Source organism: Enoplosus armatus, chromosome 11 (genome assembly GCF_043641665.1).
Source record: "Enoplosus armatus isolate fEnoArm2 chromosome 11, fEnoArm2.hap1, whole genome shotgun sequence".
Classification (NCBI taxonomy): Eukaryota; Metazoa; Chordata; class Actinopteri; order Centrarchiformes; family Enoplosidae; genus Enoplosus; species Enoplosus armatus.
Window position 1 is genome coordinate 8,699,054 of NC_092190.1, and position 15,396 is coordinate 8,714,449.

Sequence of the window (15,396 nt, forward strand, 5' to 3'; positions counted from 1 at the left end):
TGGGATCAGAACACCAAGTCAGAGAAAGCTGGCTAGCTAACACTCACACTCACACACACACACACACACACACACACACACACACACACACACACACACACACACACACAGCGAGCTCCCTCTCATGTGGTCAGTAATCAAGGTCCTACTTTCCGGCAACCTTTAATCCTTTTGTCTGCCACGCTGACCGTGATTGCTGTAAATGTGCTAAGAGTAAGACTATGAGATGACATAAGCCTCACACAAAGTAATGCCAGGCGCAGTCCTATCTGTTTCAGTAACACAAACTGTTATGACAAGAGGCCTTCTGATTTTGGATTAGCCTATAAAGGCTTACATATAATCTGCATCAGCCGGTCGCTTATTAAAGCCACAAAATAACCACTTGGTCTGTCAAATGTATGACCTTGTTCAACCTCTTTGATCGGAAGCACGCATTTCTCTTTGTCACCATGTTCAGCTGCCACCTCCAATCATTTCTCATTGTCCAGTTCCTCCTAGGTGGACTTTAAGCCATGCACCCACTTGGTAAAAGTGGCAAAATGGTTTCTTGGAATAAAGATGACCTAAAGAAACACAACCCAGAGCCCCCAAAAGTCACAATTCAGAGGGCCAACATGCGAGACAAGAGAGAGAGGTGGGAGGGCAGACACACAAGAGATGACCTATCCCGTGATGACTTGTTGTTTCTGCTCAGTATTCTGGAGGGAGAACTACAGGTAGGATGATTTGTTCACATCCCGCATACAAATTCATTCTGCAGTTGAATCAAGCTCATGTGAATACTGAAGTTAAAGCCAGCATTCTGCTGCAATGTTTGTCACACTAGGCCAGAGATGAGGTAATCGCTGTGTTGAAATCAGAGAAGACAGATTCGGCTCTGCTGGGGGCCCAATATGGTTTCACCGAAATGGAGAAGGTTCTCTGTGCCCTGCAGAGAGACTCCATCCGGGACCAGCAGTACCACCTGCAGGATGTGTACAAAAAACCGATTGCCGAGGTAACAACAGCCTATTGTAAGAAACTAGACACCATATGGAGCGGACAATCAAATTTAATGAGGTGAATGCATTACTGTCTGACAAAAGAGCATCTATTACTGCTGCATCATTGCACAAATTTGTTATTTTTGCACTACAGGTGTTGCATGTGCTGGATCCATTCTTCTGCAATGATAAATCTGTAAATTGAAGGGTTGTTTTTTCCCCGATTTGTACTGTTTTATTTCTTCACAAGAAAAAGTTTGCGATGAAAACTTTTAGCAGCAAGGTCTGTGGATTATTCTAAGTAACCAGTACATTGTTTCAATAAAATCCCATTACTGCGGAGCAAAAACCTAAATCTTAGAAGCTCATAAAAAAACAATATATCCCAAACTATCTGGATGGCTACATACTCATAAGTAGGAAAATGCATCTAATTATAATTTGGCTGAAATTATCCTTTAAAATTGATGTCCAGCAGCAAAAAAGACTGCACAGATGTGTACAACAACAAGAGCTTCACTTCCCAAATTTACATAATATGTCAGCACTGCTTCCTCACACTGGTCAAACCTTCCACAAGTCATGGTGCACCGACATCTTCTTCACAGCCCCCTGTATTGTTTTTCCTCCCCCCCCCCCATCAGCTAAACCACTTGGTGGAGGCCCAGAAGCGCTCATCCAAGCGGATGCTGGAGCAGCTCGTGGAGGTGTCCAGCTCTCACAGCAGCGCCCTACACAGGCTAGAGGAGCAAGAGAGGAACCACAGGGCTTTTATCCATAAGAGCAACTTCCTTACCACTCTACTGGAGCAGGACAGAGAGAGGTTGGTGCACCAAACCCCAGAGGTTCAGATGAATGCCTAAGCAAAGACAACATGGATATTTTACAGTTCCCACTAAATTGGTAGCCTGCGTTGAAGCTAGACTTACAGAAATACCCATGACTTTCGGTATCCCTCCTGATGTAGAAGAGATGAGGATTTACAGCTAGCGTAGAAGAGACTAAGGGATTAAAGTATTTCAGCACACTGGACAAAGCCAGATCTGAGCTCTGTGATGTACACTTGTGCAGGCTTAGATTCTGTTAGTCTATGTTGGTCTGTAATGCTCTTCACGGCTGAGTGAGACAGCAAAAGGAGCTGTTGGCTGCTGCATTTCTACCACCCTAGTGTATGTGACCTCAAGACTGTACTTAGAGTTACTCCACTCAGACACAGTCCATTACATCCTGGACTTGGTTAGACCTTGCGGTCAGCCTGGCTCTGTTCACTCTCTCTTGTAAACACATAAACATGCACTCACATGCAATTACATGTACAGTCTAAATTGGCACCCTCCTGCCCAATTCAACAATACCGCACAGCACAGGATGAAGCCTTCTTCTAAACTAAGTAAATGGGCTGAGGGTTTGTGGGTAGGTAGAAAGATTCCCTTCCCAAATAGAGAGCACATTCAGATGTGGCCTATGGGTATAGCTGGGTCTAACATGAAGGTGGTCACTGGTTCTCCTATGCAATTTGAGGCCCGAAACGGGGCTGTTGTGTTGAAGTCCCCGGTTGTCTCGGCTCATGTACCATGAGTCCACTCTGTAATCTAGCTGTGTAGAGACTGGACCCGCACTGGGCTTGCAGCCTTGGGAGGAGACTAGTTGTCTGCATCTGTGTGCCAAAGTGAAAACGCTTTACTGGTCCACCACAGGCACACACGCAATTAAAGACCAAAAATAGTCATGCCAGTAGAGTGATTAAGTTTACTAGGATTTCGTCTATTGAAATACAATGTAGAAACCCTAAACATGCACACATAAAGGCTTTGTGGTTCATCTTGGCCTAATGATGATTAATACATGAGTAGGCAGCATGTCTGTGGTGTAGTGTGAACCCTGTGTGGCTCATACATTCCTGACTGCTTGAACATGGAGGGTTTTCATCTCCCTGCCTGCCATCCTTCATGAATTCCCTTTATGAACATGCATCTAAAACATCAAACTTATCACATATACCCAAGTATGGGCTGACAACATGATGAAATTGTGACATTGCAATGTTAGGTTGGACTGTCAGGGATATCAACAGGTTTTGTTTGTCTCAGCCCAAAGTAACTTTATATTACTAAACCTATACCCTATTCCCTTTGGTGGTGCCTTATGCTGAAACGGTTAGCCAATTCATCGATTAGTTGATCGTCAGAACATTAAATCTGAAACGATTTTGGAAAATAAATCTTTTACGACATTACATACTCTTGGATCCTCAATTTGGAAGCTTTGTTGCTTTTCATTGTCTTATGTGGTAGTAATTTTCTGACATTTTATAGACAGATCAGTTAATTGGGAAAATATTTGTCAGATTAATCCATAATGACAATAATTGTTAGTTTCAACTTTCTCTAATCCCTCAAAACCCAATAAATGACTCCTCATTGTACATTCACAATCAATCCACGCAGCAATGCTCTTTAGTGTGTGTATATTTCTTTTTGTTCTAAGGCACACTTGAAAAGGCGTTTATATTCCCTTTCTTTGTGTTCCCAACAGCTTCTTTGAGCTTGGCACAGATAGGTGTATCGCCATGTGCCTTCTGTTGTTTACCCTGTGGATAAATGCAAGCATTGACTCAGCTCAAACCTGTCTCTTTCATCTCCCTCTCCATCCTGTCCTTCTTACATCTTGCTCTGCAGTAGCCTAAATATTTAACTGAAAGAATTTCCACTCCTACTCCAAATCCTCTTCAACTATCTTTCAATCTATGTCCCCGTTTCTTTTCAAAGCGTATGCTCTGAGCCAAGAGAGCCACTCAGCCTGGCTTAAAATCAGCACCCGTCTCTCTTTTCCATTTCCCTGAAAAAGTAGCTCCACAAGGTGCCATGTGCAGAACAGATGACCTGTTTTAGCTGTGAACTATATTGTAAATTCCAGTCACGGCATATAATCACTTTATGCCATAGTATGATCCCAGTTGCGTGTCAAAGGATGATTACATCTGCACATCACAATGCACCAATGTGGTTGTTCCAACCTCAGCTATCAGAACATACTCTAGGTCTGTGTGTGTTTCCTATGGTCTGCCACTGAACTGACAGCATATCAGCATTAACCACACACACATGTTCAACACACAAAAGACATTTATGCTCTCATCTGTTCACTTGAGTTCTGAATCACAAGTTTTCACAAGCTCTTCCCTACACCCGCAAACCACTTTTAAACTTCATCATGTTTTCACTCTCCAACTGATATGGCCTTCTCATCGATACATCATCAAAAAGTGCAACAGATGTAGGAGAGGAATGCAGACAATCTAGAAAACATTATTTAAAAAGACTAAGAGTCTACAGCGATATCAATCTAGCATGGCTAACAAGCTGGCTTCATTAAACATGGGGGAGGACACAGTTTGTAGACTTTGCTCGATGAGAAAGGACCAAGTAAACTTGGCTGTGCTGTAGCGGAAACCCACAGCTGTTCTGTCCATCCCTCACACTCAAACACATCCACCATCTGCCGGCTCAGCCAATAAAATGTCACAAGAAGATGTGCATAAATTACCATAGGAGTCTGGCAGTGCATCATTTCAGAGCAGAACTGTTCTGATCGCAAGCTGTTGGGCCCATTTATTAGCCATACCAAGCATACAAGGTGTCAGTTTAGTCATTCCTTCAATTTTATTAAAGTTGCTGATGAATGGAAAGAAGAAAGCCAGGACAGACTGCCTGTACAGCTGCTTTTCTTTTTGCATCTTCAATATGCCTTTTCTATGACCCTAAACAGCAGTGCTTAGTACAAATGAACGATCTATCAAAGCCAGCAGCTAAAAAAACCCCTCAATATCTCTAAATTACACCCCTGGATGAAAATAGGAGCTATAACAACAGAAGAGAGAGTGCTCCTCTCATATAAGAGGCATATTACATATCGGCAATGTTTGAGGGTTTTCTTGGAAATGCCTTTGAGGGATCGGATCATGCTTGTAATTGAGGACAAGCGGTGCAGTTCCAGCTCCAAGAGGAGGCTCTAAGGGAAACAGGACCTCATGAACTCTGGTTTGGGAGTTGGTCTGTGGATAGGAAATGCAAGGATTCCTCTCTCACATTCCACAACCAGAGAAATATCTCATCTTACTGAGACCTTTTCTTACAAAAGAGTCTTTAAGGTCAAGGCAGAATAATCAGGCGGATTGATTTATTAAAATATCTACCCTCATATGATCTGCCGCTAACTACCGGGGCCCACAGCTGATAATCAATTTGCAAGTGCTTAGGGTGAAGAGTGGCAAGACCAATTTCCTAATATGTAAGGTGTAGCATGGCTAACATGGTCTCTCTCCATTTAACACTGTTACTTACTGTTACTTATATATTCCAATTACCTGTATCACAGATTTTCTTGGATTCTTTCCTATAATAGTTGTGGCAGGGAGATTTGGACAGGTTTTAAATAGCCTCACTTCATTTCCAGCACAAACAAAACAGCCCACTAAAGTTAAAGAGCTTTTTACAACCAACAGCAGAATTGTAGAAATGTGGTTCACCTTCAACATTTAGCTGAAATAAACACAGAAAAGCAATGCAACTCTTACATTTTCACCATCTACTCACTGTGTGTGTTTCTAGTATTTTGAGCCTAAATGGGTTGTTTTTGACAGCTGGCGCACCTTGAGTAACCCAATGGGTTATATATAGCCAATAATGGTCCATCAGAAAATGTGAAAAACCGAATCAGCTTGGGACATTACCAGTGTTGACTAAAAGCTGTGTTATACCAACATGTACATTAGCTAAAACTAATACAGCCTAATACAACAGATCCTACATTAACATCAGTGAGGGTAGACTAACTATCATCTGAGTATCGCATTAAAATTCAACAGGACCACAAACTACAGCCTGAACACCTCTCTAAAACAGTTTCAACAAAACATCATTACCAAAGACAGGCTTACCATAAATAACAGCTAAGTGCATTCAACATCAAATAATCGCCATTACAAACCAAAAACAAGTCAAGATGAAATGTTATCAACCACAGTGATCTTCGACTTTGAGACAGGCACCCACTGTTGTAATCAACCAATTAAGGGATTAAACAGAATGACAACAAGGCGCAGACGACAGGCTTTACATCATTAACTTACGTAACTGGAGTAAGTCTGTAACTCTATATATCAAGGCCGCATGGTCTCTGGAATCCACATGTTAGACTACAACACAGTTAATTTGGGGTAGGCTACATGCTTTAGACCTACTTTCTACTACTTTTGACAACATAGTTGGCGTCACAAACTGATACAAAAAAACAAAGTGGTACCTGATCAAGCGATGTGGTAAGAGATGGCAGAGTATATATATATATATATATATATATATATATATATATATATATATATATGTTTAAAATGCTTAGAAACTATTCTCCTATAAAATGTTAGAACATAGCTGCTGAATCCAGAGCTGACAGAAACTTTCAATAACCATGGCGATGTTGTTTGCACATGTGTGCTTATTCCTCATGTCTGACATATATCTGGATGGTTAAATCACTTTAGCCCTTCTTACAGCATACAGCAATTAATGTGGTCTGTGCTTTCTGTGGCAAAAATCTTCAGTGTGAAAATGCTTGAGAACATAAATGTCTAAAAAGTGAAGTTTAAGTGTGTCTTTTAGGCTGTTTTGTGAATTCTTGTGTGATGACAACATGACACAGGGGAAATAGTTCTCCTTTAATTGGTGACTAGATGGGTTTACTTGACAGAAAGAAATACCACCAGAGGTATATTTCCCCAGTGAAAGCTGGACCTAGGAGCCATAATGCTAGTAAGTGCTCCCGGAGGGGAACATGCGTCATACACATACCTATATGTTTGTTTTCTCCTGCAGCATTGGTAATACTATCATCTAGCAAGCTAAAATATCATTTATTTTTCCATTAGGATTTTTGTCATTCTTATTGTGACAGACGAGACGAGCAGTGAGAATAATGAGAGTATAATCTGTCATCCCTCCCTGCTCCACTGAGCACATAGATTTGACTTGAGTAATACCATAGGAGAATACAGGAATACAGAAGAAATTAATGATGGCAAGAGAAGGGTAAAAAATTGCAATTCGTACCTAAAAGAAAGAAGGTGAGGAACAAAATGACAGAGACAGAGAGAGAGAGAGAGAGAGAGAGAGAGAGAGAGAGACATATGGATGTAATTGAGGGCTGATGAACTGATGATGTCATCTCACAGTCAGGTTATCAGGCCCCAGGCAAAGCAGTTACAACTCACAAAACATGTCTCTTTTCATGAAACATATGGGAACACCACACACACACACAAACTGTATGCATCTAGATGAGCTACAGTTCCTAGCACATGCCAAGTTAGGCCTAGCAGGTATGTAGCATGGTTAATGTGTTTGCTCAGGCTAATCCTGCAAACAGAGAGTGTTAGCCTTTCTAGTTTGAATTGTGATTGAAGCTTTAGTTGTCTTCACACACACACACACACACACACACACTCTGTCCTTCCCATTAGCCTCTTTGGCATGGCTACACAATGACCTCATCTGGAATGGGCTGAACTCCAGTAAAAAAACACACACACACTCACACACACACACACACACACACACACACACAGCATTAGAGCCTGTACAGTCCCATATAAGGACTTGCTGATGATGTAATGGGCGCCACTGACTGTGAGTGAGACTCAGTGTGCAGAGCACTTCTCATAATGTTTGGTTTTCCGGATGGAATGTCCACATCACTGGGATCTCCGGGAAAGGGAGAGATGAAAGAGTAGAGACTATTTATTCTCTGAGGATTTTAAAAAGGACAGAGGCCAACAGCACAGCACAGGTAGGAACAGTCAAAAGATTTGTGAACAGCGGAAAGATATATGCATTTAGAAATGTGTGTCATTTAAAAACTTGCTTTTTAAACAGCAAGATGAGTTACGGGCAAAGTAAAACCATAGATAGATGATAGATGGAGCGTCTTACAATGCCAAGCTGATATCAAATTGCACTTTAAAAAGGCATCTAAGTTGCGTATTTAAAGACAGCAAATTAAGTCTCACTATGAAACTTTTACACTGAAAACCTGAAAAAATTAAATGCCTTAAAAAAAAGTTATCATTCTTTGTTTTTTAAACATTGCAGACAAAACAGTACTCACAATAAAAGTGAGACCATATAAGGTAGGTAGTGTTACCTATTAATTCACACACAGCTCAACAGAAAAAGTACAGATGCTCTAAGTGTTACATTTCTAGATCTAGGGGGAAAAAAAGGCCTTGTGAACATTTTCAACATGGACACATATCTATGTATTCTGAAATGACAAACATGGCATGTAGACTTTGAACATAAATGCGAATAGACCTACATGTCGGCACTCTAGATAATTCCAGTATGCAACACTAGTAGCAAACAGTCCACACACTTATATGAGGAGATTGATCCTAAATAGTCACTGGTGAGAGATCACTTTGAAGTGCGTCTCACTTGCAATAACACATGTCAAAAAATGTACAGTGTGTATTAAACGCATCTGCATTGCTGGTCTGCATCTGGGGAAATGTGAGGAATGACGGCATTTGGTAAATGTAGTCAGTCTGTAATTACATTAGGAACAGGGGGAATTTCCTGCTTCTCCTAGCTGGAAATGGGGTAGCGTTCGAGGTGCACAGAAGGAGGGTGATTGGTACAGCGTTGAGGGTACTCAAGGGTAGAGGAACTTCTTAATTAACAAACACTCCCTGCCAAGGGACCATCTGCCGTAATAGTCAAAACATCCTACACAACGCACGCTGCATGGAGAGAAGTGCAAAACGTGGACAAATCTTAGGGTTTATAGGTAGGCACACACAAATGAGACACACACAGATAGAGAAAAAGTATTACTAGCATCTGTAGAAGGTTGAGTAGGGAGTAAATTGTGATTCAAATTCTCTTGAAAATTAAAATAAATGTTTATGCTGGAAATACACAGCTTTGGAAACTATTTGTGTTTAAAGGTCATGGCCAAGAGGTTAAGTAAACACTTCAAATTGTCGTTGGAGGCTGAAATACGAGTCAATTACACAATAAAACCAGGCCACAACATTCTGTTTGACATCAGCATCATTTGTTTTCTTCTACAGACTCAAGCTCCTGATTGAAAAGGAGAGAGAGTACCAGGAGATAAAGGAGAAGAAAAGTGAAAGAGAAGTATCCTCTCTAAAGGACGAGCTGACCGAGCTGAAGGCTTTTGCACTGCTGGTTGTGAAGGAGCAACAGTGTCTGAGCAAGCTGCTGGAGGAACAGAGGCGTCGTGTCAAAGAACTGACCGCCATCACTGACCACATCAAGCAGGAGGTCAGTGCTGCTTACCCCAGTGCAAAGAGGGCAGAGCTCAAATCCCTGCATCTGGAGGTGGAGCACCATAACCAAGTTTCCATCTTCAACCAAAGCCAGAACACCATGACAGCCCCAAACCTGCTGTCAGAGGTCGAGGTACTGAGGAGAAGGGTCGTGGAAATGGAGGGAAAGGATGAGGAGCTGATACGAATGTGGGACCAGTGCCGTGAACTGGACCGGAGACTCGCGAGGGAATCCAGCCACTGCCGTAGCTTGAAAATTGAGGTAGATAAACTCAATGGCAGAATAAGTGAATTGGACAGGATAGAGGAGGCTTTAGGTAAGAGCAAACAGGACTGCAATAGTCTGAAAGGCAGCTTGGAACAAGAGAGGGAGGTTAGCAGGATGCTGTCTGGTGAGCTCCACACTCTGAAAGTTAGGGTGAGAGAGCTAGAGGCCGTTGAAGGCCAACTGGGAAAGAGTGAAGCTGTGATTAAACAGGACCTGGCCAAGCTCAGGTCACTGACTGTAGCTTTGGTGGAGGACAGAAAGACAACGGCAGAGAGGCTCCGACAGGCTGAGGAAAAACTCAACAGGAAGGAGGGCAAAAGAAATGAGCAAAGCAATTTGGCAACAATGACAGAAAGACTGAGAGAGGAGAGGCAGCAGGCACTGAGGTCTAAGGCAGATTTAGAGGAAAGGATTAAAAGCGTAGCAAAGGAAAAAGATGAGCTCCGAGACAGACTAAAAACAGAGGAGGAAAGGAACGGAGAGCTACAGAGTAAAATAATCATAATGAAGAATAGGTTACAGGTTTTGGAAAACAGGAAAGAAAAAGAGGAGAAGTACTCATACAGTTCTATTCCAAAAAACACGAACCATCACTGCCAAACAGAGGACAACAAGGTCAAAGAACTGACCCAGGAGCTGGATAGGCTGCAAAAGAGACTACAGGACAAGGAGGTGTTGGAGGAAGAACTGATGAAGGTGGAAGAGGACTTTGAGTCCCTGCAAAAGAGGTTCAAGGATGAACAGAGGAGGTCCCAGGCTCTAACAGAGGAGCTAGAGGTGGCAAAGACAGAGCTTTCCAGGTATGAGCAGGCAGAGAAGCAGGAGGTCAACCAGGAACACCTTCTCCTTTGCCGTCTCCAAAAGGAGCAGGTTAAGTCAAGGCTATTAGGCAGAGAGGTAGATACCTTGAAAGAGAAACTCCAGAAGCTGATGGCAACCGAGGAGTCCATCTGCAGAGTTCAGACAGACCACTCCACGCTGCAGAGAAAACTGACCCAGCAGGAAGCCACGAACAGAGAGCTGGCCAGAGAGATGAAGGAGCTGAGTAGTGAGCTAGACAGGTATAGACGAATGAAGAATCATACAGCTGCTACAAATAGACAACTCTTTTCAGACATTAATCAGACCACCAAAGAAGTTCAAACTGAGCCAGCAGATAGCCTGCCTCCCGACTACAGCAAGCACAGCGAGACTCTAGATGAAGAAAATGAGGACGAGGACCCAAACCACAATGCAGAAGTCATAAACAGGAGAAGCTCTCTCATCAACAACCTTAACAGCTTGAACAGTGCAAATAATAACATGAGCCAATACAACAGCCATTCAGCCAATGGCATAGATATGCACCCAACGGTTAATGGAGAGGTGATGATGTTAACGCACACACCAGGGCAGCCTTTGCACATCAAAGTAACACCACATCATATACTCAACACAGCCACACTCGAGATTAGCAGCCCAACGGGAGACACAGCCACATCCTACACCAGCACAGCCGTCATCCCAACCAGCGGAGCCTCACCTAAGCAGAGAATTACCATCATCCAGAATTCAGCTATGTCTGCAGTTAACATCAAAACCCCCCCTTCAAGCCCTGACCGCACCGTCTCCCCACTTAACGGAACAGCCATCTCTCGGGTTTTAAGTCCAAATTCATCACGCTCTGTGACCCCCGACCACAACAACTCCCCCATTCAGATCCTAACAGTTAGGACCTGTTCTCCAGAGGCCACGGAGGTTTCAAATCAGTCCGTCTTCTGCAAGACTCCAGAGCGGCAGAACAGCTGGCAAGAACAGAAGTCCAACAGCACTGACTCAAGTCCCAGTATCATCACCACAGAGGATAGCAAGATCCATATCCACCTGGGGAGTCCATATATTCAGCCTCTGAATGGTATGACCCACAGCATCCCACAGCCTGTTGGGCCATACTATCTCCGACATGAGCAAAGGACTCAAGTGCTGGCCAATGGCTGTCATGTCAAAGGTGTTGGCAAGATTACAAGTAGCATCACTATATCCCCTGCTACCTCTTCAGCTTCACATTCCTCAAATATTACAGTAAGTGGCCTTTGTGATTAGGTGAAATTGTATATATTCTGAACACTATTATGTTCTCAGTCACTTTTCCAGGGTAGGCAATTAAAACAATACACTTCCTCTAAAGAGAACAGAGTTTGTTGTATTTTTTTTATAATCAAATAAATGTTTTGTGGTATTTGTCCAACAAGAGTCTTTGTAAAGCCTACTTGATATATTTAGTGTGTCCCTAAACGTACTGACTTTAATAAACCTTTACTGACTGTATGACGTGTGTCTAGTGACGTGCATTTTATAATTTTCTGTTTGATTAATGTTTTTTTCTGTTCATTAAACATTTTGTGTTGTTTTTATTTATTCCTTTATACCTTGAATACTCTTGAGAGGGGGTTTGGCATGAACACAGTTAACAGGTTCCTAACCAGTTTAAATGCAAAACAGTTGGAATCAGAAAAGAAAGAAAAATGGTAGAACCCTGGTTTGATGTTTTTTTTCCCCTCCAGGGTCAACTCCACACTGCGCAGCACAACACATCAAGCACTTCCAAAAAATATACTGGTGGACTCTTATCTGTTAATTAGCCACATTTCTAAAATGAAGTGAGAAAACTAAGAATTACAGTGATAGAAAAGGTTTATGTCTTTGCTGAGTTTGATTCAAAAATTGTGTCACCCACTATCTCAACCACAGCAAAATTCCTCACAACTCTGTCTGCGTGTGAAACCTCCTTCAAATATGCACTGGAAAACTCAGCTCATGTTTTTCTGACACAATAAAACTTGGAACACCAAGAGGTGGTGGGGCCGTTCAGGTTTTATGATAGGCAGACTACTAAATGCCTTTGCTATTTTGAGTACAAATTATAAACTTAAAATTGTTATTATCCCAACACAACTGACATATAATTAAATCCATTTTCAACTTTTGCATAAATCCATTAACACATTTCCTTAGCTTTTCCACATTTATTTATTCATTTGTTTTGTTAGCCACTTATGCTGCCAGAGCAGGCAAAGCATTCAGCACGTCATCTCCTTGCCAGCTAAACCTCCAAATGCTTAGACAAATGACACAGTTTCTTGTGCTGATTTGCCTACTTTATGAATATGTCCTGTTTCTTTTCCTCTTTGTAAAATGCATATGAAACATAAAAGTCCCAGGGTCATGGTGTCCACCACTGATCAGTGGTGTCACTTAAATGATAATCCAATACAAACATAGATTTAGACATTTTACAACTCCACAATATATATGGTTCCATATTGTGGCAGTTGCAATCAGCTGTGATGAGTGGTGCTATCTAAATAAGAAACTAGCTGACAGTATTGGGGGACATCACACGGCTTCCTGTGGTAAGAGGCTGGATGAGAGCTGACATAGCAGGTATGTGATGACAAACATGGAGACACATTAAAAAACAGTGACATCACCAGTCAGCAAGGTGGAAACCAGATGAGGCATTTGATGACAGTTTGGGGCAGACTGTAGCGTGACAGAGGCCTCATGAGAATCTTTGTCATTAGTGTGAGCGTTTAGCCACAGGACACATCACCACAAAAGTCATACTGCTTCTCACGAATTTCCTCTTTAGTCATACGACTTCAAAGTCAGTCCCATGCTCCATCTATCAGACTTCAACTCTCCTTTTCCGTCTTGTCAATTTTCAGTCAGCCTCACAGCCTTTTCTGTCAAGCATCTCTGTGATACAAATGCAAGTAAGGATGGGATGTCAGTCAGGGTAAAGGGGCCAACCTAGAAAAACAAAGAGTTGCTCACACTTTCTTTCAGATTTCTTCTGTATGCCGAAACGTGTGCAGCACACCTAGGTGGAGCTTGGTATGGATGGATACAAAAGGGCCAAACTTAACAAATAAGTTGAGTTTGGAAAAACATTCATAGAGTAGAAATGCATGTGATCACGGCTCACTACACCATGGTGCGGCTAAAGCTTCTATACCAGGCCAGTGGTAAAAGCCATATGCTCCACGACATCTTTACACAAACAACAAATGTCTCACAAAAAAGTAAATAAATCTGCAGGAGTGAATATCCAGTGAACAACTCCTAGCAGTAGTTATGCCTCTTTTCTCTAATCAGATTCCTCTGGGGTCGCTGAAGAAGCCTGATCCAACAAGGACTCCCAAGACCACAGGATTAACTAACAGAAGAAGAAACAGAGCTCTCAATACAGGACAGAAAAATGGAAAACCTCCCTCAGTGCATACAGGGGAAACATTGACCTGAGAATGCCCAAAAGGCCTGCGACTACAACATCAACAGCGCTGCAGCTTAGCGTTACAAAATAATAACTTTAAGATTAAAAATATGCAAAGTATATTGAAGAATTTTGATTGTAATGCAGATGTCAAGGCAGTATCAGGAGGATATTGCAACGAAAACATGAACAAGCACTAATAAATGATTAGCTGAATTAAATATAAATCTATCATAAGAATTTGTCACACAGAGTCAAACAACTGGCTCAGTACATACCAAAAACTAAACAACTGTAATAAAAATACACAATTCCACGACACTAAAGGACATGTGTTACGAATGAGTTGTTCTTTTGTACGAAAACAAAGTGATGCCACACACAAATCACAAATTAATGCTGATGCTCAACTGTTAAGATAAACAGCTGGTAGACAATTTATTTTCAACAGGTAATGTGGGTACTTTTGTCACCTACAGTACAAATAGTACCTAATCTTACTACTATTAAAACTGAGACACTAATGTATATGGTGAAGTTTGGTTGAAGAACATTGGCTGAAATGGCTGTAATGTCATGATATATGGCTTAGTGTAGTTGAGGCCAATTAGGGTACATTCCAATGATTGCTAAACATACTTTATTATTCATGTTCTATTTCCCAGAATGTGTGAATCTCTATCACTGTCCTGCTCTGCATAAACGTGTACAAGTACTGAGCTTGGTGGGTTTGTGTGTGCATAAGTGAGACAGAGGAGAGAGAGAGAGAGAGAGAACATGTCTGTATGTCTAAATAAGCTAAAAATAAACGTTTCATTTTAATACCTCCTGAAAATACACTCCTACTCGGCAACGCAACAAACACTTCGCTGTCCAACGCAATCAGGTCAATAATCCTTATAGTACATGACTGCCCTCTATTGGTATGCAGAGTGCATGAAGCTATGCACGGAGTAGCCGCGGGGGACTTCCTCTGTTGATGTATGGAGGTGAGGATGGGCATAGCAGAATTAATGCATTAAGTTATGTGTAGAAGAGAGCCAAATGTGAGGTTCAAGGGAAAGTACAGGGCACGTACTAACGTTACGCTAATTTTCTGTGATGACCCACACACAGTGATAGTTACTCACACACACACACACACACACACACGTGTTTACACTCCATGTGATGATAACAACTCGTGCTAACAGCTCTAACTTTCTCTGCCCTAACAAATCAGAGGTACGCTGTACACAAACTCACGGGTACTTTGTGTTTAACACTTGTCACTGACGTTAACGGTTCGCAGAATGTAGCTAAAGTTAACAGCAACTCGCTGGCCGTTGCTGGCGAGCTAACGTTAGCTTACAGTTAACTATGACCAGCCAGCATTTCTCGCGACAGCTACATGCTAACGTTAAGCGTTCCCTTATCAGGATACACCACAACCTCCTGGACCACAAATCTAACAAACACTCAAAATGAAAGATACTAGGTTAAGCAAGGTACCTGAATTACCCTCGTGCTGCCACCACTCGTCACCCAAGTCGTCTCCCAT

At 42.0% G+C, this 15,396-nt stretch overlaps 2 protein-coding genes across 2 annotated transcripts in view; one reads left to right on the top strand and one right to left on the bottom strand.

Moving 5' to 3' along the window:
- The window catches only part of cmss1 (cms1 ribosomal small subunit homolog), a 28,301-nt gene extending 12,905 nt beyond the window's left edge, over nucleotides 1-15,396 (bottom strand). The window contains exon 1 of the mRNA XM_070915115.1: nucleotides 15,348-15,396. Coding sequence (XP_070771216.1) covers nucleotides 15,348-15,396 — 49 coding nt within the window. The remainder of the gene's footprint in view (nucleotides 1-15,347) is intronic.
- LOC139292553 (filamin A-interacting protein 1-like) lies at nucleotides 516-11,898 on the top strand. The gene is made up of 4 exons (XM_070914912.1): nucleotides 516-719; nucleotides 830-1,000; nucleotides 1,631-1,809; nucleotides 9,115-11,898. The coding sequence occupies exons 1-4, from the start codon at nucleotides 516-518 to the stop codon at nucleotides 11,681-11,683; spliced, it is 3,123 nt and encodes a 1,040-aa protein (XP_070771013.1). The 3' UTR covers nucleotides 11,684-11,898.